General features: G+C 36.3%; 4 protein-coding genes across 6 annotated transcripts; 3 read left to right on the top strand and 1 right to left on the bottom strand.

The window, feature by feature from the left end:
• The first annotated feature begins 131 nt into the window (after positions 1-131).
• LOC112011880 (uncharacterized) lies at positions 132-677 on the top strand. The gene has a single exon (XM_024044215.1). The coding sequence runs from the start codon at positions 132-134 to the stop codon at positions 675-677; it is 546 nt and encodes a 181-aa protein (XP_023899983.1).
• Positions 678-3,937: 3,260 nt separating this feature from the next.
• Positions 3,938-11,703, top strand: LOC112011891 (uncharacterized). Of its 2 annotated transcripts, none has more exons than XM_065782864.1 (14): positions 3,938-4,265; positions 4,947-5,152; positions 5,312-5,382; positions 6,044-6,132; positions 6,361-6,411; positions 6,686-6,781; positions 6,884-6,928; positions 7,930-8,136; positions 9,308-9,382; positions 9,658-9,908; positions 10,134-10,203; positions 10,280-10,375; positions 10,820-10,898; positions 10,975-11,703. In XM_065782864.1, the coding sequence occupies exons 1-14, from the start codon at positions 3,972-3,974 to the stop codon at positions 11,031-11,033; spliced, it is 1,689 nt and encodes a 562-aa protein (XP_065638936.1). In that variant the 5' UTR covers positions 3,938-3,971; the 3' UTR covers positions 11,034-11,703. The 2 variants fall into 2 exon arrangements, with proteins under 2 accessions (XP_065638936.1, XP_023900001.1); XM_024044233.2 differs by having other exon boundaries at positions 3,939-4,265; positions 6,884-6,960; positions 7,941-8,136.
• A 1,010-nt stretch (positions 11,704-12,713) lies between these two features.
• Positions 12,714-19,277, top strand: LOC112011886 (arginine biosynthesis bifunctional protein ArgJ, chloroplastic). Of its 2 annotated transcripts, XM_024044223.2 has the most exons (17): positions 12,715-12,891; positions 12,981-13,076; positions 13,424-13,547; positions 13,773-13,846; positions 14,186-14,230; positions 14,449-14,499; positions 14,601-14,669; positions 14,836-14,894; positions 15,031-15,100; positions 15,569-15,649; positions 15,735-15,821; positions 16,069-16,191; positions 16,601-16,663; positions 17,220-17,297; positions 17,376-17,521; positions 18,118-18,188; positions 18,897-19,277. In XM_024044223.2, the coding sequence occupies exons 1-17, from the start codon at positions 12,820-12,822 to the stop codon at positions 18,977-18,979; spliced, it is 1,392 nt and encodes a 463-aa protein (XP_023899991.2). In that variant the 5' UTR covers positions 12,715-12,819; the 3' UTR covers positions 18,980-19,277. The 2 variants fall into 2 exon arrangements, with proteins under 2 accessions (XP_065638924.1, XP_023899991.2); XM_065782852.1 differs by lacking the exon at positions 18,118-18,188 and having other exon boundaries at positions 12,714-12,891.
• Positions 19,278-21,061: 1,784 nt separating this feature from the next.
• LOC112011889 (septum site-determining protein minD homolog, chloroplastic) lies at positions 21,062-22,606 on the bottom strand. Its single transcript, XM_024044227.2, has one exon. It carries the CDS (start codon positions 22,387-22,389, stop codon positions 21,388-21,390), a length of 1,002 nt encoding a protein of 333 aa, XP_023899995.1. The 5' UTR covers positions 22,390-22,606; the 3' UTR covers positions 21,062-21,387.
• Positions 22,607-24,757: the final 2,151 nt, after the last annotated feature.

Genomic DNA, 24,757 nt, shown 5'->3' with positions numbered 1-24,757 from the left:
TTATTGATGCCTATATAGTTTGTGCAGATACAGGTCTGAAATGGCGGCTCACTGGCTTCTATGGCCATCCCGATACAAGCAAATGTGAAGAGACATGGACATTGCTTGAATCACTTGGCTGCTCCAATACAATGTCGTGGATCATTAGCCGTAAGGAAAAGGCGGGTGAAAGCCTACATCCAACCAGAAAAATTGACCATTTCTGTACTGCCATCTCACGTTGTGGCTTCTTCGATTTAGGTCACAAAGGCTCTCCTTTCACATGGTCTCGGAACCACCCTACAGAAGGTCGTATCCACATTTGCCTAGACCGAGCCCTTGCTACTGCTACATGGAAGAGAAATTTCCCTGAAACCGTGGTGCACCATTTATCGATGTCCACATCTGACCACTCCATGCTTGCGGTCTGTCTACCAATTTTGAAACCACGCCAAAAACGCTACCACCCACCTTTTTGTTTTGAAGCAATGTGGCTTCAAGACCCACGTTGCGCTGAGGTTATTGAAGAAGCATGGATGGAGGGCTTATATAGGCTGGAGGGTGCCCAAATCTCCAACTGTCTAGCCAACTGCGAAACACGCCTATTTGCATGGAACAAAATAGAATTTGGACATGTGAGGAAGCAGATTGAATGGCTAGAGGTCACACTACAATCCTTGGAATTGCACCCCCTGTAGAATTATGCGAAAATTCACGAGGTCTGCAAATCCCTCAACTGTTGGCTTCATGCAAAAAAACACGATGTGGCACTAAAGATCTAGGCACCCATGGATAACTAATGGTGATCGGAACACGTCATTTTTTCACCAAAAAGCTTCTAACCGTAAGGAGGGAAACTCAATCCAAGGAATCACTGATAAGAATCGGGTTTGGTAGGAAGATGACCAAATCATGAAAAGGGTTATCTTGAATTACTTCACTGGTATTTTTCAGACCAATGGCCCAATGGATACAACAGTAGTAATTGAGGCAATAGAACCCCTTGTCACTGGCCCCATGAATGAGTAACTCTGCCAAACTTTTCAAGCTAAGGAAGTCCACAAAGCACTAAAGCAAATGCACCCGAAAAAATTACCAGGCCCAAATGGCATGCCCCTACTCTTCTATCAGCACTTTTGGTCCTTATCAGGTGAGTGTGTCACCAATGCTATACTTGACTTTTTAAACTTGGGAATTATTCACCTCAATTTTAATGAAACCCATATTATGCTCATACCAAAAGTGAAGAACCCTACAAAGATAACCCAATATAGACCCATTAGCTTGAGTAATGTCATTTCTAGACTTGCCTCCAAATTCCTAGCAAATAGACTGAAGCGTTTCCTTCCAGATATTGTCAGTGAAAATTAAAGTTCTTTCATGTCTTCTCGCCTTATTACTGATAATGTTTTAGTTGCTTTTGAGACCATGCACTACTTAAACAACAAACGAAATTGGTGGTAAGGGGAGATGGCTTTGAAACTCAACATGAGTAAGGCTTTTGATAGAGTGGAATGGGGGTGTCTAAAAGATATTATGTTGAAAATGTTTTTCTTTGATAAATGGGTGAACATTATGATGCTTTGTTACCTCAGTTACATATTCTATTTGAATTAATGGTACACCCTAAGGCCACATCACCCCTACAAGGGGCTTGTGGCAAGGGGACCTTATATCTCCTTTTCCATTTTTGTTCTATGCAGAAGGACTATCAGCTTTTCTCCATCAAGCCACAAGAAATGGAGGAATGCATGGAGTAGCTGCCTGTCCATAAGGCCCTCAGATATCACATCTTTTCTTTGCAAATGACGGTATCATTTTTTGTTAAGCCACTAGTGATGATTGTAGCCACCTGGAACAGATTTTGGAGACCTGTGAAAAGGCATTTGGCCAATAACTCAATAGAGAGAAAACCTCATTATTTTTCAACTATAGACAAGAAATTATGGAGTACATGCATCACTGTTTTGGAGTGGAGGTCATCAGACATCATGAAACCTACTTGGGATTACCTTCCCTAGTTGGTAGATCTAAGAAAAACACCTTTCGCGCACTAAAGGAGAGGCTAGACAATAAACTCTTCGGGTGGAAAGAAAAGATGCTCTCACAAGCAAGGAAGGAAGTCCTCATCAAAGCAGTGGCTCAAGCCATCCCTACTTATACAATGAGTGTCTTCAAGCTACCAAATATGTTATGTGACGAGCTAACTAGCATGGTTGGTGGGGACAATCCAACAGCAAAAATAGGATGGTGTGGTTGAGTTGGGATAAAATATGTGCACCTAAAAAGGATAGGGGACTTGGCTTTCGAGAGCTCAGAGCTTTCAACTTGGCACTCCTGTTAAAGCAAGGATGGTGTTTGCAGACAAACACACACTCACTGGTATACCGTGTTCTCAAAGCTCGTTATTTTCCTAACAATGATTTTCTCTATGTAGAGCTTGGCCGACAACCTTCCTATGCATGGCGAAGCATCATGGCAGTTCAACACATAGTCAATGCTGGCCACTGTTGGCAGGTGGGTAATGGCACTACTATCCAAGTGTGGAAAGACAGATGGATCCCATAACCATCTACTTTTTGCGCTATCACCCTACCAAATACGCTCCACATTGACTCCAATGTCTCTGAGCTTATCAATGAAGCAACAGATGCGTGGAAGGATGCTTCAATCAAGCAGATTTTCCTACCTACTAAAGCTTAGACCATATTAAGCATCCCACGGAGCCATCGATGCACTCATGACCGCATGGTTTGAGCCTATACACCTAAAGAATTTTTCACGGTGAATAACACCTACAAGGTGGCCATCGCATTATCACTGAACACAACAACGGAGGAGGCCTCGACCAATGATATGACGGGACGGTTTTGGCAAACAATTTGGAGCCTTGGTATCCCTAACAAGTAGAAAACTTTTGCATGGAAAGCAAGCCATAACATCCTCCCTATGAAGGTAAACTTATGCTGTCGTGGAGTGATTGACAATGCAACCTATAAAGCATGCAGACTGGTTGAGGAAACAAGTAGGCATTTGTTTTAGGATTGCACCAAAGCACGTCAAGTTTGGGTGGCCACAGGAATATCTTTTGAGCCATGAGATTATCCACAAAGCTTGCTCCATCCTCGATGACTTCCAACTAGCTCACCTTGCTCGGCCTCTCTTTAAGGAACAAGCGGATCCTCGTTGGATTCCACCATCCTACCCATGGTACAAAGCTATCATTGACGCCGCAATCTTTCCAAACCTTCATACTATTGGCATCGGGGTTATAATACATGACCATGAGGGATCGGTGATAGCCGCTTTGAGTAAACATTTGCCTTTATCGCTGGGTCCATTAGAGGCAGAAGCAAAAGCCGCGGATGAAGCAGTCTCCTTTGCATGGGATGTTGGGGTCAGGGAGGTGATATTTGAGACAAACTCGAAGGTAGTCTCTAATGCCCTATGTGGTACCATTACACCCCAAGTCTTAATTGTGGACGTCATTGGAGGAACTCTTCACTGACTGCAAGCCTTTTGACGAACTCAGTTCCAACATGTGAGACGGATAGCTAACCAAGCAGCACATTCTTTAGCATGACATGCTAAAGAAATTAGTGAATTTGTAACTTGGATAGAGGAAAGCCCACCCTTTCTTGATTCCTTTGTGTTTCAAGAAGCTATGTAATTTATCCTCTTCTATTCAATAAAGTTTTCAATATTTCTCATAAAAAAAAAATCTAATTAGTTTTTAACATAAACACTAAACAGAGATCAAATCTCAAATCTTATTAAGCCAACTGAAATCTACCATTAAAAGTTAAAACAAATGGATAATTTATATAGCATCTGCATTACTGGGCGTGGCAAATTAGGCTGAGAGGCTGAAATGGACCATAGTCAGAAGTCGGCCCAATTCATTGGGCCTATTACAACCACCACTCTCTCTTTAGGCCCAATAATAAATATGATCTCCCTGTTTTCAACACCGTCACTTTCCCGGGAAAATCATGGATTTTCCGGTACTATCTCAGTCCAACTCCCTTCGTTTTCCATCAGATTTTCTCGAGAAGCCAAAGCCCTACTTTCCAATACGTCGCAGCAATACTCCTCTCTGGTCCACAACCAATCACACTCCACCATCTGTCCCTGCCTTGAGTAAAACCAGTAGCATAAAATGTACGGTCAAGGAAACTCAAAATCAAGAACCGTTTCAATCGGAAAATGGTCGAAAGGGTTGGATTCACTTTGTAGGTATTGGAGGTTGTGGATTGTCTGCACTGGCAATGCTTGCTCTCAAACAAGTAAGTGTTAGTTTTTTTTTTGTTTTTTATAATTCTAATGCTATGTTTGGTTTCCGAAAAAGTGGAAAAAGAAAAAGGAAAGTTAAAATGAAAGAGCAAAGAAAAGTAGGGAAGATAAGAGAAATGAAGTGAAAAGAATCAGTTTTGTTTGTTTCTAGAAGATGACAGAAGCTCAATTTGACAATGCCAAATAGTTATATAATGAAGTTGATAACAAATGGACTTTACAGTTTACATTCTGTTTGGATCACTAGAAAATTTTGGAAATTGAAGAAAAATATAAATTTGTGTTATGATTTTGTTTCAACTTAACTTAAGGCATAGAATCTTTTTGAGTTTAGTAGAGTAAAATTTTATTTAGTTTTTGACAGGTAGTAGAGTAATATTCTTTGCATCTTGGACCTTGGTAATGTATAATGAAAGCTTAAAGATTGAAAATTTTATATCCCATCTTATGTCCAAATAAAAAAGATGGAATTTTGTTTTTGTTTTGTTCTATTTGTTTTACAATTCAAATGAATTTGTTTTTAGAAACCAAATTATTTCATTACGTTGTCAAAAATCTTGTCATTGGTAGAAATATGTTTGATGGGGTTTAATTGTGTTGCTTGTTGTTAATTTCAAGGTGTTACAAGTGAATCTTTCTTATGTTTTGAATATTAATAGTGTGAATGTTTATAGGGTTTTGAGGTTAGTGGCTCGGATGTTAAATGGAGCAGCTACATGGACGGCCTACAAGAGGCTGGTGCACGTTTGCATATTGGTCATTCGGTTTTGAATTTGAAAGGGAGTGATGGGTCAAGATTACCTAATGCGATTATTGTTTCAAGTGCTATTCCTCAAGACAATGTGGAGATTTTGCATGCAAAGTCTGCTGGAGTGCCTGTGTGAGTACATCAATCTGTCAAATTTGGCATTTTTTTTGCTACAATTCTTTTTAGTCTAACTGTTTGTTTCACTAGGCAGGTGATAGAATTTTTTAATGTTTGATTTATGAAATATAATACACTGGTTTACTTGATTTTCCCTTAACCCCTTACTTACAGACACAAACGGGATTATTGGCTGGGAAGGCTAACGGAGTGCTACAAGCTTATTGCTGTTAGTGGTAGCCATGGTAATAATATTATAGGCTGTAGTTCGGTAGTTCATACAAATTGTAATTCATATAGACTTCTCTAAACTCTAAAATTGATTTTGTAACTTGTAGCTCACTTTGTATATTTAATATAGGACTTTGAGTAGTTGTTCTCTGATCTATTACACCATAATATATGAAGTATTGCTTGGTTGATTATGTGTGGATTTAGAACCATAGATTTTCTTTTGTACTGAATCAACCAAGTTATGAAGATTAGGTTAAATATTGATTTTTTTTCCCTATTGTAATCGGAGACCAAGATTGCAATTATGTAAACATTGGAACTATCATTATAGTTTAATTTTTTTTTAAGTGGTTAGCTTACACGAATACCCAGTGAATTTGTCAATGTAAGTTTAACCAATCAATTTATTAGAGATTTATATTGAATCTTTCTATCTCAATTAAGTGTTACTACTAGCTTGCTTAAATTTCCAACAACAAACTTTCAATACTGCAAATAAGTTGAATCAAGCAACTAACGTGTTGTATTTCGCTTGAGTACACTTCTGATAGTGAGTCGTTATTAACAAGAAATCAAGCTAGCATATTTTATCTTCTATCCTATTTAGTAAGTTACCAAACTTATGAATCTTCATTTTCCTTGAAAGAAGTATACACATTATTGTTTTTGCAGGCAAGAGTACAACAGCAAGTATGCTGGCTTATGTTTTGAAAGCAATGGGCGATGATATTACAGCTGTAATTGGAGCACATGTGCCACAGGTATCTACTTTACTTTGAGCAACTCTGCAGTAGAGCTGAATTTTACACACGTGGGTATCTTTTATTCTTTGGCCATATGCTCCAATGAGTTCTCTTAATGCTTTCTCCTTTTCTTTGAACTTCGCATTTGCAATTGGTTCCATTACTCGATTGGCTTGTTTTCTATAGTTGAGACACTTTTCATGATATCACTAGATGCTGGAAATAATCAAAGCTATCCTTTTGCAGTTTCCAGAAGGAAATATTATTTCAGGTGGTGGTCAAAATTTTGTGCTGGAGGTACCTTATCCACTTCTATGAATTGATGAAGAATTTTGTTTCACAGTTTCTGTCTGAAAATAGCAAAATTCAAATTTCTCATTTGTCAAATAATGGAATCTCTCAGTGAAATATAAAGCAATTTATTAAATGAAAAAGGATTGGTATTTCATCATCATTTCTGGATCCCATTCCACATTTCTGTATGGACAGTACAGATCTGATAATTGTAACTTTTTCTGTCTGTTTCTAGAGTATTGCAACTTTATGCTCGTGCACTTTATGTTCAGGGTAGGCTGATGAATACGATGGCTGTTTCTTGGGATTATCACCTTACATAGCTGTAGTAACCAATCTGGACTGGGAGCATGTTGATATCTTTGAAGATAAGGTGTGTTGATTGATAAGCTTTTTGTGCATGGAAACTAATATTACAAGACTGTATTTTCATAGGCATAGTTTAGACTGATTAAATCTATGCTTTCAACATTAGGAGGCAGTTAAATCTACTTTCAGGAGGTTCCTCAATCTAATCAAGGTGGGTGGACATCTCATAATATATGGGGACAGGTATCCATCACCCACTTGCCTTGTTATGGATATAATTGGTGGCACTAAGTTAGAACTTCTGGGGCATTGATAGTTTTATTTCTCGTTTCTTGTTGCAAGTACATAATTCTTGTTTGTATGTGATCAGGCTTGTATAGGGGTGTGATAACCAAGGATTTGGTCCAGTTAACTCTAATTTTCAGTGCAAAAAGCCAAAAACCTCAAATCAAGATTTGTTACCAAATATATAAATAAACCTAGTTACACAATTCATGGCTGGTCCAACTTTGTGCTATGATCTTTTATATATATATATATATATATGTATGTATATATTACATGATTGATTTTTCATGCTTTTTGCTAACTATATGCGATAACTATTCAAGTTTCCTTGAATCTAATTATACAATCACAGAGGTTTAAACATACAGAATTTTTGAGTTGATAATGTTCATCTGTTCAGTCTATATGACAAGACGACATTGGGTGAATAGCTACTTTCAGTAATAGTTTGCAGTATCTATTCAAAGTCAGCAATTTACTAAGTCAAACAAAGAAATTTTTTTGACAAATACTAATAATTTTATTTACAAAGCTCCAATTCATTCAAAGTTCATTTTCATTTATCAGCATGAGCATCTAGTTAGAATTTTTAATTTCCTTGAGCAATTAAGCATAAGAAACAAGAATGTATGAGTGATAAATAGCTAAACTTACACGATGTTGCTTCACATGTATGGTGTGAGTCGGATTGTGATATGAACCTTTTTCAAAGATTAAGGCCCGGCATCTCACCACAATATGGTGAGTCCCATAATCCCATTACCATTAACCTATTTAAGGCAGAGACTATAAACTCAAGTTTTCCACCTCAAAATGCTTCCTCATATTCATATGCTGCAACACCAATGCTGTATAAGAAGTTCGTGAATGCTGCTTATATGATTTTATCTATTATAGATTCTAATTTTGGAATTTCCTTGGAAGGTACACAACAGTCCAGATACACGTTCTTTGCTAAATCACAGGAGACAAACGACTGGATCAGAGTATTCCAGTGGTGTGATGCCGGCTCCAAACTTGGAGCTATTTCATGAGCATTACAGAATAACTACTTATGGAATCTCTAGTCTTAATGATTGGCATGCATCCTCAATTCGTCCCAACTGTCATGGTGGCAGTGATTACACACTGGTAGGTTATAATTTTATTTCTACATCTGTGGTTGCCCCTAATGTAGACCTAACCTATTTATAGAAAGCTAAAGCACATATATATTGAAGCTTCTTTGGTCTTTGGAAAAGGATTTGCCAAAGTTATGATACAAATTTTGGCAGGTAAATTGCATTCTTTGATATCAACATGTATCATCACAATTAATAATTTCTAGATTTGCCTCACTTTTCTTTGAGAGCATTGAATGGTGCCCAGAAAATATAAGCTTTCACAAAAAGTAAGAAAGATATGTATGATCTAAAACATCTAATTCCATTATTTCTGTGGATATGAAAAACTAGATTATTAAAGTAATTCTCCCCCCCCCCCCCTCCCCCCCCCCCCCCCCCCTCTTATTTTTTTTCTTTTTATTTGGGCCTTGAGAAATAAGGTACACTGCAAGCAGAGCAAAATAACAAAACCAAAACAGCAAAAAGATCAGGAGAAAATAATAACTCAAATAGAAAGGACTACAGAACTAATGTGGATAGGTGGGGGTCTATTCCTTAATATTAAGTACTTGTTCTTAATACCGAATATTACAGAGTGATTTAAACCAAAAAGGGTCATTATCCAGTGTCAGTCCTGCCTAAGTGAGTTCTTGAAATGGTTTCTTCGATTCAGTTCTAACTTTACTCCTTTTTTGCATGAGCTGGTTACTCTAAATTATAATTTAATCTAGAATTATAAATATTTCTTAATTTTAAGATGGTTCTCATAAAAATATTGGTGTTTTAACTTGCTTGTTTAGGCTATATCTGTTACATGCTCTTGTGATTTATTCCCTCTTCCAGAATTGTTTTTATCAGTAAAATAAGAAATTTTATTGCATCAAAAAACACGTTAGCAAAACAGACTTCCCTGTACACAGGTGGTGAACCAAAGAATCTATAGAAATAACAAAAATTACATAAATTCAGAAATTCCTCCAAGGAGGAAAAAGAATGCCTACTCAAATCAGCCATCCAATCATACAAAAGTCTCGAGAAAAACAGCTTTAACTCTAGCAATGAGTGTTCAATCCCTCTGCCAGAATGCCATCCAAATTCTGAAATTCGTGCCTTTTAACTATTTACATGAGTTTTCTAAATATGAAATTTCTAAGACATAATACATTCATCTCTCTAATTTAGTACTTGATTATCTGCAGTTCCATCGGGAGTTTCCAGAGGTAGATATCAGTCTACAGATTCCGGGAGTTCATAATGTCCTCAATTCATTAGCAGTGAGTGAAAATGTTTATTTAGTTTTACAAAAAAATTCTTAATGCTCAAAAGCTCCAGTTTCTTTTTGTATTTCATATAGAGTTATAAACTTCTGCACTGTTAATTTTTTCTTTAATAGTTTGATTATTAGGATTGGAAATATTAGAGGTGGATGCATGTGTACTATGCTTCACTTTCTAGTTCCTTGGGTTATTGGTCTCTTAAGTTCCTCAAATATACTCTTAATTTTTCTCTCTTTTTTGGGTTACGCTATCTTATTTTATGTTATTGTCAGGTTATTGCTACAGTGATGGCACTTTTTAGTGACAGAATGCAATGTTATGAGCTAATCAGTCGTGTAAGACTACACTTGAAAAGTTTCAATGGTGTTTCCAGACGTTTTGAGATGATTGGTACAATTTGTGGATGCCATATATATGATGATTATGCACACCATCCAACAGAAATCCGTGCAGTTCTTCAAGCAGCACGTCAAAGGTTCCCGTTCAAGGCTATATGGGTGGTATTCCAACCTCATTCTTACAGGTATTCTCACATAGAATAGGAACAAAAACGTTTTTTTTTTTTTTCTCCAAATGTTAAATTACTTAAGCACTCGGTTGTTCCTGAACCCATGACCTCCCACTTTAACTTGCTTTTTACAAGGAGGGAAGGCCTTTGAGCTAGAGCTAGAGGTCCATCTGTCAATGTAGTCATTATTTTATATGACTCATTTTACTTTCTGCTTATGGTAGCTTTTTTCTTTTGCAGTCGTCTAGCAGCATTGAAAGATGAATTTGCCACTGCACTCAGTGAAGCAGATCATGTTGTGGTTACAGCGGTACAGTCATCTTGGTCCATAATCTTTGTCATTTACAGTTGCTATGGGCAACTAACAGTTTGAGTTATGGTGTCAGGTTTATGCTGCCAGAGACAAAGGTTTTTGGGATGTTAGTGGAAGTGATTTAGCTGCTTCTATTAATGGCCCACCGTGTGAATATATCTCTTCTCTGGTAAGACCTGTATCTTACCTTCACAAATGAGGGACTTTATATGTGATGGTCACTTGTCATTCATGATGTCAGAATGGTAAAAGACTACTTGCTGTGCTCTACTTTGATCAATTTGGTGAATTAAATCACGAGAAAAATGTTGTAGAGATTATTTAGACTTAGGTGTTCCATTTGCTCTCCAATGAAGGTCTCTGGTTGCTAGATCTCTCTCCTGAGAGCTGACATCAGCTAAAAATATTCACTTAGTAAATAGTCGTCTCATTAAAGGTCTTCATTTTTGTGTAACTCCAAAAGTGAAGTCTTCATTCCAGAGAATAAATACAAGATCAACTCTACAAGAAAAAGCAGCTATGCTATATTGATTGATAGGTCACAAACAAGATGATTTCTTTGCTTATGCAACCTTTGATTTATGGTCCATCTCGTTCTTTTGTGGCTTTACAGGAGGCTGTAGTTGATGAGTTGGTGCTTCAGATATCCAAGGACCTTCATCGCCAAATTGTTGTTTTGACCCTTGGATCAGGCAAAGATCTTTAACGCTTACCTTTGGATTTTCTTTCATCACATTTTGCAATTGTGTTAACCCTTTAAACAAACAGGTGATATTACTACTATAGGCCCCAAAGTGCTTCATAAGTTGCAACAGCAATACAAGTGAACTTGTAGATTTCATGTGGCACCTACTTGCGCATTACTTGATTGATTTTTGAAATTCAGACATTTCATGATTCCAAACCTCTGAATGAAGATTCCCAAGACGAAGATAATTCATACACTTCTCCAATATAAAGTGTGAGATGGTCTTGCCAATTGCCACTGATTTTGTCTGGTGTGGTACACGAGCATTTTATTGTAAGAAGCCAGCTTCTTTCAGTTATTACCGACCATCCCACAGATGACCTGACTTGCCTCTTCTACTCTGGCAAGAAATGACTTGAGTCTCTGACTGTCCTTGTGTGACTTCCGTTCGATTCTTCGATGCAAAGATGAAACTGGTGGCCGGTTATGTTATTGGTAATGAGCGTTTCTTCTATAGACGTGGATGGATGTGGAACTGTCAAGAAGAAAGCTGGTGACACTGCAACTGCAAATTGCGTTCCATGTAATGAATTTGCATTTCCAATTTGTGTTGTACTATGTTCCCATTTAAGGAAAACGGAAAGAAAAGATTAAATGTTTTGTTGTATTGTGAGGAACTGAACAGCAGAGTTCCTTTCAAGAAAAATATAGCATCATTTATCGTTAAAAGAATTCAAGAAACAAGCTTGTAATTATAAGGAACTCCTCAAACGACTCCATTATTGGGTACTATCTTAATCTTTCTTTTATACAGATTTTCTATGGAAACTCTTTCTACAGAGAAACTCCACCCTCAAATTTGTCAGGCACCATATAAAGAGGATGTTAAGTGTAACAGATTAATGTAGTGCTACATTACAAAGTTTGTTTGGACAGACAATTTGTATGTAATTTCCTTTCCCACTTGCCACTTCAATTTTTAAATCCCCACTCCACCTCCATCCAATCAAAATAGTTTTAAGGGAGAAAAGAATAAGATGGAGATTTGATTTCTTGTCAATTTCTTGGACTTTATTAGTGATGGTAGTATTGTTTTAATAAACTGGCCCAAAACTAGCCCAAAATTAAAATTTGAGCAATTTTTACATTTTTCAATATCCCAACATTTTCAATAAGTACAATGTTAATTTTTTTTTTTTTAAAAATTTATTACATAAAACTTAAACATTACAGACCATCAATATCAATATCATGTGATTGATAAATGTTCAGACTTTACACGTTGGAGCTAGATGTGTACAACCCACCTTGTTTGGTATTTTTTTTTGTCTCATTTGCAGTGGCTACCAACTTGGCAGATAAAGCGGTTGAATTTTAAAAGTTTAAACAGAACATATGTTTTATGCACTGAGCGCACGAGAATGAGGAGGACGCACTGACTACCTTTTGGATTTTCTCATCTCTCTATCTCGGTGTTCTTTATTCTTTCACATTATTATTATTCAAAACTCCAATTACATTATTCTTTCGACGCGTGCTTTAAACGTTTAGAGTATCCCAACAGAGTAGATAAAGCTAAAATATAGAAAATAAAACCAGAAAAAAGAGAACAAAATACAGCTTCTTTAAATATTTTTAAAAAAAATTTGCTAATAAACAGTCATTTTCTAAACCTGGTGCTACTATTTATTAGAAAAAAATAAAACATAATAAAAAATTAGCAAAAAAGTAGGTAGATATATTAAAAAAAAGTAGGTAAATAGTAGATAAATATTATTATTTACTGTTTAAAAAATAAAAAAAAAATAAAAAACTGCTGGAGACGCTCTGAGTACTGGTTACTAGTGTCTACAACTACATACCAAAACCCTTTTGACTTCACCGTTAAACCCTAACAATAGTTTTACAATCGCAGACAATCAGATATGTATCATCTCTGTGCTCCTACTCACTATGTCTCCTTCAAACTACTTCAACCACCACTAAGTGCTCCAAAGGTCAGTATCACTCAATTCTCCTTTTTTTTTCTTTTTTTTTTTCACTCTGTGTTCAATAAAAGGAACTGTGTATTTCATCACTGTCACAGTGTCAGAGGGAATTCAAAATACGCGCCACTGCTAATGACGCCGCCAATTACATTCCTAAGGCTCCTATTTTTCTCCCCCAAGGCCCATGGAACCAGGTGATCATCTCCTCTCTCTTTTTTTTCTTTTACCAAATTTTGCATTATTTGTCAAAAAAAGTACTTTTGTGGAAACAAAATTGATGGATATGGAAAGTTAGTTAAGACGCACATGCACATGCTAGATTTTAGGAAGTTGTTAGAAGCAGAAGTCATGTGCTTTGTGAAATTCAACATGTGATTAATATGCTACAGTTGTATTCTAGCATGTGATAAAATGTGGGTGGGTTGGTTAGTTATGGATGATCTCAATAACTAACGACATGCATTGTAATAGATAGATTGAATGTTGGTAAATTTCATGTGTTTGGACGGTGCTAATTAATTTGAAATCTATGATTGTATAGATTCCTGGGGGAGTCACTGCTGCCGAGGGATTCAAAGCTGCCGGTATGTATGGCGGTTTGCGTGCTAAAGGCGAGAAACCTGATCTTGCACTTGTCACTTGTGATGTCCACGCCATATCTGCAGGTTAGCTGGCTTTGATTTTTCTTAGGGAATTTATTTGCAATTATTTATAGTAACTCGGATTAGTACCTTACATTTTTGTAGTAAAAAAGATATATTTTCCAGTTGTTTATAGTTCTAAGTTATTTCTTGACTTGTGTGCACTTCAACAATTGTGGCTTTTTGAGAATTTAAGCAAGTAAAGGATTTGATTGGAGATAACTTTTTCCTGTTAAAATTTATTTACAGGGGCGTTTACTACGAATGTGGTTGCTGCTGCACCAGTGTTGTATTGCAAGAAGGCGTTGGACATTTCAAAAACGGTATTTCCCAGAGTTTTGAATGTGCTATGCTCGTTTTTGTGTCAATTATGATTATGAGCTGATAAAGAGAGGGATGAACTAGTACTTAGCATGAAATTTAGAAATTATATTATTATGATCACTATCTTTTCCAGCTAGACTTCAAATGTGGTAGAATGTATTTTTGAAGTTATCTTCTTTTGAAGTGCTTGTTACCTTAAACATTTGATGTAGAAGTTACTCACATATTTTGCCAGTAGATTTAGTAATATAGTTATTTTTGGGGTCATTTTTCAGATTCTTTATTATGTTTTCAGTTTCTTGTCTATCTTCTAATGACTCAATTTGGCAACTCATCAGGCACGTGCGGTGTTAGTAAATGCTGGCCAAGCTAATGCAGCAACGGTGAGATGTCTGATTATCTAGATGTTTTCCTTGTACTTTCTTGTCCAGACACATCATAGTTTCAATCTAATTGTAGTAAAGCACCAAAGAACATCCTTGTTACTCCCCGCGGGGGCATGTTGCTGCTGTGAGATGTATTCATCAAAGAGTGAAAAAATGATGTTGCTTTGAGCCTGAATTAAGTCTTATGTGTCTAATTGACCTACCAATGATGACAGGGTGATGCAGGATATCAGGACGTGATAGAATGTGCCAGCTCGCTTGCTGAGGTATGCTACCTTTAGAGTTTTGAACCCCTCATCTCATCGGTGTGGTTGTACAGGTTCAATTTGGTGCTCACTAATCAGACTAAGAATATTCGTTGTTGCAGCTACTTCATATGAGACCAGAGGAAGTGTTTATTGAATCCACAGGTGTTATTGGTCATAGAATAAAGAAGGTAACATGGTGACCTTATGTATGTTATGCTGATCACACTGATGTGCACTATGCCTGCTGAATATAGATCACCTAAAAGTTCTGCAGCAATTTTTTTTGTCATATAAATAATATGCCTTGTTGTTTTTAATCTTTTACATATAATTGATGCCTTATTACATATGCAGGAAGCACTTTTAAATTCACTTCCAAAACTAGTTGCTTCACTGTCGTCATCAACTGAGGGGTAATGCTCATGCTTTGTTCATTTTAGTATGTGTATTGAACTATGTATAAGCTTCAAGTGATCCCCTTAATAGGTTGTTTAGTCTCCTATATCCTGTTTGTTAAAACATTCTTGAACTTGATCAGCGCATGTGCAGGGCAGATTCTGCAGCAGTGGCAATCACGACGACTGACCTTGTTAGTAAGAGCATAGCAGTTGAGTCTCAGGTGTGCAAGTACTTGATTTCTACATGTATATATATTACCTTGACAAATTTAAACTGATGATTATCAGTATTATCCATATATTGGGTTAATTGTGCTACTTGCTTGGATGAAGCATTGAATCTAGATACTGGATCAAAGGCTCAAAACAGGAGCAACTCTTAGATTGGTTGCTTGATTTCTAATGCATAATTGGTGACTCAGCTGAAGTTAGATATGGAGAAACAATGTTAAATGTAAATGGTTTGATTTGGCAATGGGCTGTATTTTATTATACTTGTTAACAAGTAAAGATCAGTAAACAAATTGAAATTCTTCCTTTGTAGAAATTGTTGTTGGATTTATACAATAGCTTTATCTCAATTTGATAGAACTTGCACCCCAGGAAATTAGAATTCTTCAAATTTATTAGTCTTGGAAATCAACTTCCCAGCAAACAGAGAAACCTGTAAAAGTTGATAAATTCCTCAGGTTGGAGGGAGATCAGTAAGAGTTGGGGGAATGGCAAAAGGTTCTGGGATGATCCACCCAAATATGGCTACCCTGCTTGGTGTATGTATCCTCATGGTTATCTTGCAATTTTTTGCGGGAAGCGTACATATTTTTCCATTCCTTAATATTGGGTTATATGTTCCAGGTAATAACAACAGATGCCCTGGTCACAAGTGATGCTTGGAGAAAGATGGTGCAGATTGCTGTAAACAGAAGTTTCAATCAAATAACTGTACGGAGTATCAATGCTTTAATCCTGTTCATATCAATGAATATAGGCATATACGTAACCTAATTCCTTATCTTAGAATTTTGCATTCAAGTGGTGATCCTGTTCTATCAACTATATATCTTTGGCAATCATGCTTGTTCATGTGAATGGGCACCCAAGCTATCCTTTTTAACATGGTGTGATTAATCCCACACTTGGGAAATTATGAATATTATATATATAATAGCTGGGTGATTTGGTGCAACAGGTAGATGGAGATACTAGTACCAATGATACCGTTATTGCGTTGGCTAGTGGCTTATCTGGATCAACCAGGATAGCTTCAATAGACAGTTATGAGGCATTGGAACTCCAAGCATGCCTTGATGCAGTATGTTATGCTGCCATTAAACTATTCACTCATTTATACAAATTTATGCACTGCCACCAACTTTTCATTGTATTTGTACTCTGTTCCCTTCGCCTTGACCCTAACAAAACCTCTGCGTTTATTTACTCTCAAGTCCTAGTATAAAATTACTGATTTTTTTTTTTCTCCTCACTAAGATTGTAAAAAGATCCTATTTCTTCTTCTTTTTTCCCCCTTTTTTAAATGTAGTGTTGCACTTCACCAAACTCTTTGCAATTGCTAGTGCTCAAATTTGTTCCTAGGCCTTAGTCCTGCCTTTTTTATGGTTTTACAAGAGAGCTGTAATCAGTCAGAGGCCTCAAATTGTATCTATCTGAATCAGTTATTGGGTTTCATATATTTAAAGATTTTATCAATGTCAAATTTTCAGGTAATGCAAGGTCTTGCCAAAGCAATAGCATGGGATGGAGAAGGAGCAACATGCCTAATAGAGGTCTGCATCTAATATTAATGTTATCTCTACTTATGAGCCAAATTTGATGCTTTGGATTTGCCCCATTCTTTAAAATGGACATCCAATAGAAACCTACCAAACCTACTCTTGTTGCTGAATCGTAACTAGTGCTGGATATAAACACAAATATGAGCAATGAACAAATCTCTTAAGCGGAGCAATGCAAGAGTGAACGCTCACATCTACTATGAAGCAGTATCCTCTTATTCATTATATTGAAAAATATAAATATATTATGAACAAGTATAATCCTTTCACAAAGAATGCGAAAGAATGAAAACGCAGATATTTGAAGCTTATCTTAGTGACTTATTCTAGTTCAAATGGCACTTCCTCCTCCCATCAAAATGGGTTCGAGGAGAAGGTCGTGCCGTCGTGGGTGACCCATTGGGTATGTAGGTAACTTACAAATAAAAATAAAAATAAATCTTTGTGACATAATTATGATTTCAAACTCAGCAATATGCTATGATTTTAGAGAAGTGGCCAGCCTATACGTTGAAATCTTCCAGCTAATTCTACCTTGGTTGTGTAGGTGTCTGTGACAGGTGCAGGCAGTGAGGCTGAAGCAGCAAAGATTGCACGCTCAGTGGCATCTTCTTCACTTGTTAAGGCATGATTTTTAAACTTGACAATCCTTCCAATACCTCACTTTATCTACGTCTAATCTGCTGACAGTTTTGTAAAGCAGGCTGCTGTATACGGCAGAGATCCAAATTGGGGGCGCATTGCTGCTGCTGCAGGTTATGCAGGGATTTCTTTCCACCAAAACAAGCTTCGAGTATTGCTAGGGGACATTTTGCTCATGGATGCTGGGGAACCACAACCATTTGACCGGTAATTCTAAGGCTTGACTTTTAAATTAAAATCTGGGATATAACCAAGAACTAGTTCTTTTCTCTGTAAGATTTGATCTTCCTTATGTTTCTTTTCTTCTCCTCATTTAAGTTCCTGCCAGTTTACATCTATTATTTCCAATGCTCTGTGGAACTAGACCATAAGCTTCTTCTTTTCTTCCTTACTTTGTTCTTTTCCTTTTTCTTTTCTTTTTTTTTTTGTGGGGAGGGGACTTGTCGCACAGCATGGGGTCACTTGAAAATTTTCTATATGATACTTTTTTGGTTTGTGTGTGTTAAAAAATGTAATCAACTTCACAATCATAGTTGCAGTTTTGATAGATACAAGATGTAGCCATCATCCAGATGCTAGTGCAAGCGCCTTGTCTCTTTCCCAACCTAGCATACTTCTAACTGAATTTATAAGGGAGAGGACTCTTGTATTTGTATATGTGTGTGTAGTTTTTATAGTGTGAATGCATGCATGTTGCGTGTGCATTTTGCCTTCTAAGCATGCCACTTTTTGTTTTCCAAGTATCTTCTCACCTTGCACCTAAACCGTCTCTGATTCTCACGAGTAATCGGTGATATTTTCAGAGATGCAGCAAGTAACTATCTGAGGAAGGCTGGTGAAACCCACAGTACAGTTGAAATTCTTATATCAGTTGGTAAGCTTCTGAAGAACGCATGAAGCATACATATGCTACTTTTGCTCTCTATTGATGGTGAATTCAAAAACCAAGTCCACTGATATTAGCTAGTTAAGGGATCACACTCGCCTAGAGGGTAGGATCAACATAATTTTGTAAAAAATACCAAAAAATCATTATCTGCAATTTGGCCTGCTAACCTTTCTTTGCACAGTGAATACTAATATTAGTATAGTACGTTAGTACATCAGTCTAAATCCAAACAGTTCAGTTAGGCTCACATCCCTGCTTATATGTTGCACATTTGCTTGGTTGTTGAAGTGCTAGGATAACTGAATTCTCTTCTAAAACAATTTAAATAACTACTACATTTTTTTGAAAACAATGTGTTAGCTCTTTTGCTTCGCGGCAACTAATATGGGATGCATTTCTTAAAGTGAACAATTCCCCTAGCTGAATTAAGAATTGCTCTTTGACCAGCCATCTTCAAAAATTGAGATTTACTCATGTAGTTGACAACTCATGTTTAGTTAGCCAACACTTGATGGCTCTAAAAGAATAAAAATGTATCACCAGCTGGTCTTGCTTTGATGAGGTTAACTTTCCTAGTCTTGTGGCATCACATATTCTCACTGCATGTGTATCTTTGCAAGTATAAATGATTCTAATGAGATTGAACATCTTTCAGTGAATCTTATTTGATTTGCCTCATCTTCTTCCAAACAGGTGATGGCTTGGGAAGTGGGCAAGCATGGGGATGTGATTTAAGTTATGATTATGTCAAAATAAACGCAGAATACACAACATAGGAGAATTCGTGGAGTCTTATGTCAAAATAAACGCAGAATACACAACATAGGAGAATTCGTGGAGTCATCTCATATATCTTCTCACTTCACAGGATTTTCAAACAATAAAAGCCTACTTACCACATTTTTCTTGGTTTAATATATTATCATTGTTGTATCTTGTGTGTTTTTCAATGAAGATCTGCCAATCCAAAGCATTTTTCTGTAATCAACACAAGCTATTCCTTGATGTTGGATTGAGAGGAATTGATGTAATCCACTCAATGTTACAAATATATTTTAAAGCTCATTCCTACTATCATAAGAAATAATTAAAAGTTTAACTGGATATAGCATAGGAAATCAAATGAAGGAGTCTACAGTAAAAGCTCCTTCCCATGATAAACTACATGATCAGCCTAAAACGTTATTTATGCAGCAAAAAGCCAACAAATTTGTGGTAAGATAGCTACAGAAACATATTCCCCATTCCAAACAACCCCTACACACATTCCCATACCAATATTTATCTCGAAGATAAATCTCTACCTTGAAAAATTAAAATTATCACCTAGTTACAAAACTTCTATGAAATAGTTCTTTTTACATACAACTTTTATCACAACTTGCTTTAAGTGGTTGATTGTAAATAGTAGACAATCACTTTCATATAAATCCACAACTTTTTTTTTTAATCAATCACAATCAACGACTTCAACAAATTGTAGCAAAATTTGTCCCTAGATTTTCTCTTTATAAAAAGGCTTTAGAATTGGAAACAAGATTTCGGCCCTCCATTTCAACATAATTTGTGCCCCAGTTCCGGTATTATTAACCTAAGGTTTTGAATTGAAACCAAACTACCTCCAACAGTCCACTGTTTTTTAACCTGATTGTGAGAACTGACAAGCCAGGCTTAAGCAAAGCCATCAAAATGCTGGTTAGACATCAAAAAAGGTTCTACCTGTTCTATAGAAACAAAAGGAATCCATCACATAATTAGCAGTAGGCAGTCTTCTTTCATCACATACTAGGCATTGATACAAATCAGCCAACAGGACAAACTTTGAAATCAATGCCACTATATGCAAACAAAACAGTGAACGTCTTATGTTAAACTAGTTAAAATTTATCACCACTGTCAACCAAATATCGCATGTATCATCCAAAGCTCTTAGACCATCAAAAACTAACAAAATGACTATATAGATAAACATTGAGAACAGCAAGTACATGAAAGTCACTTCGTAACAGCTCTTTGGTTAAGAAAAAAAGTAGGCGGGCTAAAATGTAAATAATGTGTAGCATAGATCCAAATTATTAATTCAAGTACAGATTCATCCACAAACAAGCTTAAAAAAAAAAAAAAAAAAAAAAAAAAAAAAAACTGATAGGTAACGAAAAATTTTATTAAGAAAAAAAATAGCCATGGGGATGTACTGTGCGGGCAAAAATCAAGAGCCAAAATTATAATGATCAAGTAAAACCAGAAGGGAAAAACAAGAAGCATTGACACCAACGCTGATCCTAAACTAAAGTTAGGATTAGCATTAGACTAACCGGAAGGATAGTTGAGCAAAATATTTGTCACAAGCCCAAAAGACACCTAGCAGTGGGCTAGGTTGTTGCTAGCCAAACTAACTGCAAGCTACAGTGCATAGCCAATTCTGGCTAGCATTGTAAAAGTTAGCAAAATGAATAACTCTCTCTCTCTCTCTCTCTCTCTCTCTCTAAGAGGCAATTTCTGCAGAAAGCACTTGGTAGCCGCAATTACATGACTGATTAGGAGCCCAGTCCTATGAATGTATGAGAATACGCATGAATCTCATATACATACGGGGATTAAACAAGGGATGAAATGTAGAATCAAAAAATAATATAAACTACATCAATCATCCATCTTTCATTCATATTTATTTCTCTATCTTTCTGAATTTATGATCACATAAAATCCTAGTTTGACAGGGTCAGTTAACAAGTACGATACATTCAACAGTTATAAACGATTGATTTCCACAAACTATCCATATCTCAGTTGATCACATTACACCCAAAATACAGGGCAGAAAATTTGTAAAGCCAAATAACTTCACAGAACAATGATTTCCCAAAATTAAGCTTGAACCTTCCAATTCCACAATGTTAACAAAACAAAAAGGAGATTTTGTCTTGACTAAATACAGAAAATCAATCCTTGAAGAACCAACTTAACTAAAAGTTACAAGCACACACTCCTAACATTAACACTACTAAAAATCTAACAATCAATCAAACAAACAAAACATTTAAATTATCAAAAATGAAGACTTGAAGAGAAGAGAGTGACAAACTTTACTGATCCCACTGTAACTGTACACAGCTTCACCCTTTCCCATCCTCCAAAACTCAACATAATCCCATGTATGGTGTTATGACGTTCAGTTCAATTCTTATCCTCCGAAAAAAGAGAAGAACCCGCGCTTTTTCGGTTCCTCCTCCATCATCACAGCTTTCATACTATCCTGCTCAACAAGCCGCCAAGCAGCTTGCTCGAAAGCCAACCCGGCCAATGTGGGTGGCTTGTTCAACACAAGAGGGTACCCTCTATTGGTACTTCTTATAACTTCCGAGTCCTCAGGAATCACACCCAACAAAGACAAGCCCAACATTTCTTGCACGTCAAGCACAGACATCATGTCCTCGCCTTTGATCATATCAGTCCGAACCCGATTCACAATCATCTTAATGTCTCTGATTCCGTCACATTCCAACAGCCCCGTGACCCTATCCGCATCTCGCAAGCTCGTGATGTCCGGCGTGGTGACGAGGACGGCCTCATTGGCCGGAGTAATGGCGGTGATGAACCCGGCGTCGATTCCGGCCGGGCAATCGATGATGATGAAATCAGGGGAACCCTCTTGGCGAGACTTCAACGCGTCGACGAGCCAAACCAAGGCTTTCCCGCCGAACCCAATTGGCAGTTTGGATCTGGGTTTCGAAATACAGAGGAGTTCGAAGTTGGACCAGCGCTTGTCGCGGACCAGAGCTTGGTCGAGGCGGCAGTCGCCGTTGAGGACCTCGACGACGGTGTAGTTGACGCGGTTTTCGAGGCCGAGGAGGAGGTCGAGGTTGCGGAGGCCGACGTCGGCGTCTATGGCGACGACGGAGAAGCCGAGGCGGGCGAGGGAGAGGCCGACATTGGCGGTGGTGGTGGTCTTGCCTACGCCGCCTTTGCCGGAGGTGATGACGACGACGCGAGGGGTCTCTCCGGCCAGTTGGGGCTTCCTGTTGTATTGGAGGAGAGACTGGGTTTTGGTTGTGAAGTTGGGTTTGTGGGGCTTTGGGGGTTTTAGGGTGTTTGGGAAATGGGGTTTGAATGTGGTGGAGAAAGGTGGGGTGGAGCTGTTGTGGTTTAAGGAGGGTTTGGGAAATGGGTTGTGGAGAGAAAGCATTGTTGCAGTGTTGGTATAGAGAAAGAGAAAGAGAGATTTATTTAGGGGATGAAGAAGAAAACCATTTTTGTGTGAGTGAGGCAATGAGCTAAAGCTGTAATAAGAAATGAGAAGTGAAGGGACTAATGTGAAGTGAGAACTCAGAAGGCCCTACAGCTGGGCTCTGGAGTCAAGACTCAAGAGCACAGGTTGGTAATTGGCCTTTGTTTGGAAATTCCATCGTCTTTCTTTTTTCTGTTTTTTTAGGGATGTTTTGACAAATTCACGCCTAGAATACATTATTTTCATATATTTTTAATATCTGCAAAATTTTAAAGGGATCAAAGATTTATAATCAGCTTAAATTTAAGTTTTTATAGTTTAAAATAATGCATAAAAAATGAGTTTATAGATCAAATAGTAAATAATATCTAATTTACATAAAAATTAGCATAAATGTTAAGAAAATATAGAACATATAATTCAATAATAAATTTTTCAAAATATGAATTCTATAACAAGTTATTAAATGATGTTACATTATATAGAGTTATATTAGATATAACTTAAACCCAAACCTTAAAATTATTATAAAATTAACCTTCTTTTGTGAATTTTGTATCTTAATTGGTGTAAGCAAGAAAGTAAAAATAAGTAAATTGGAAAGGTGTTCAAATTGGGGTGCAGCTTGTGTCCAGTGGCAATTGTCATTGGACACAAGCCACTCTTCAAATTGAGTAAAGCAACAACCAATTAATTGGAAAAGAGATCCAATTGAGTAAAGCAGTTAGTGATAAAATGACATAAGCATGATGCAAGAAAGCTTTCATGGTGACGTGAAACGTTGGTGAACAATGCGATCAAGGGAATAGGGATGTTAATACAAAATTCTCTTAATCTAACAACCTCTTAATGATCTAGTAATTTATATGGCGATTTAAATATTAACATAATTTTGTTCGAAGCCTTGTAATTCAATGGTAATAACTAATATATATTTAAGTTACCATAATTTTTAAGTGGAGTTATAATGTGCATTTGTGTTAAAACTCTTTTTTCTTTTTCTTGTGTGTGTATGTGTTTGTTTCTCAAAAAAAAAAAAAAAAGAGAGTTCATTTTAATGAGATTCTAAATAAATAAAAAATCATTTTATGACAAAAATTTGGGTTTGATTTTTTTTTTTTGTGTAGTTATTATAAGAAATAAAAACAAAAAAAGTAACTGTGTCTCTTCTTTGTCTTGATCCCCCTCGCTCACTATCTTCTTACGAAAAAATAGCAACCGTTTAAGGCAAGCACCCCCCACCAAAAAAAAAACTTTCATAGAAAGTTTTTTTTTTTTTTTTTTTTAAAAACCCTCGTAAAGTTATCCTTGGGAGTTGGAATACTTTAAATCCTGATGTCAAAACTTTCATAAATGTATGTTTCATGTGTACATTTATTTGAATTTCATAAATGTATATTTCATGTGTAAAGTTGAGATTTGTTTGGGGTTTCTGAATTTCATAAATGTATATTTCTTGTGTAAGGGTGAGATTTGTTTGGGGTTTCTTTGGGTACATTTATGAGAGTTTAGGGTTTTAAATGTCTCATTTAAAAGTCTTTGTTTTAACATGTCCCTATGATAAAATTATAGGATTTGTTTGTACATTCTTCTAATCTTTTCAATAAATATAAAAGTATAGAGAATTCAATATCCTATTGAGTATAAAGTTGTAGAGAATTCAATATAAGCACTAGCATCCGGGGATGCAAAAAGGTTTATATTTTATGTCCTCAAAACCTACTTTTATCTATTTTAATATCTCATTTTACAACATACCCAACATCCTAATTTCTATTTTTACATATAACTCATTAAAATAATATAAATTATACCAACAAATAATATAAAAAATTCGGTTTTTCTCTCTCTTCTATTCCATCTCTCTTTCCTCTCTTCTTTTTTGTCTTTTTTTTTTAAGAACCTTTTTTTGTCTCTATATCCTCATTAAAATAATATATATATATATATTACATCCCTGTGAACAGTTGGTTCTCATATATGAGTTCGCATAAAAAAATAAAAACCTACCCCTAAATGTGGCTTAATTTTAGCTTGTTGGTTGCTGAAATAACAAATGGAAAATTTTTACACCTCCAACTAAGGGACAAGGGTTTCCTATTTTTCTTCTTTTTTAACTAATGGGAAGGGAAACCATTTGTATAATTTTTTTAAAAAAGTCATATAACTAACTTTTTATATGTCTCATCAAAAAGTTAGTAGCACTAGCATATGATTTAAAATTTAATGTGTATATTTTTTTTAGAAAAATGTGTATTAATAATATAAAGAACATGTAATCCTATTTGATACAAAGAACATCTAATTCTAGGATAAGACTTATCAC

This window comes from Quercus suber, unplaced genomic scaffold (assembly GCF_002906115.3).
Source record: "Quercus suber isolate HL8 unplaced genomic scaffold, Cork oak 2.0 scaffold_16, whole genome shotgun sequence".
NCBI classification, from domain to species: domain Eukaryota; kingdom Viridiplantae; phylum Streptophyta; class Magnoliopsida; order Fagales; family Fagaceae; genus Quercus; species Quercus suber.
Note: the sequence above shows the minus strand (reverse complement) of the source record. Positions and strands in the feature narration are given on the sequence as shown.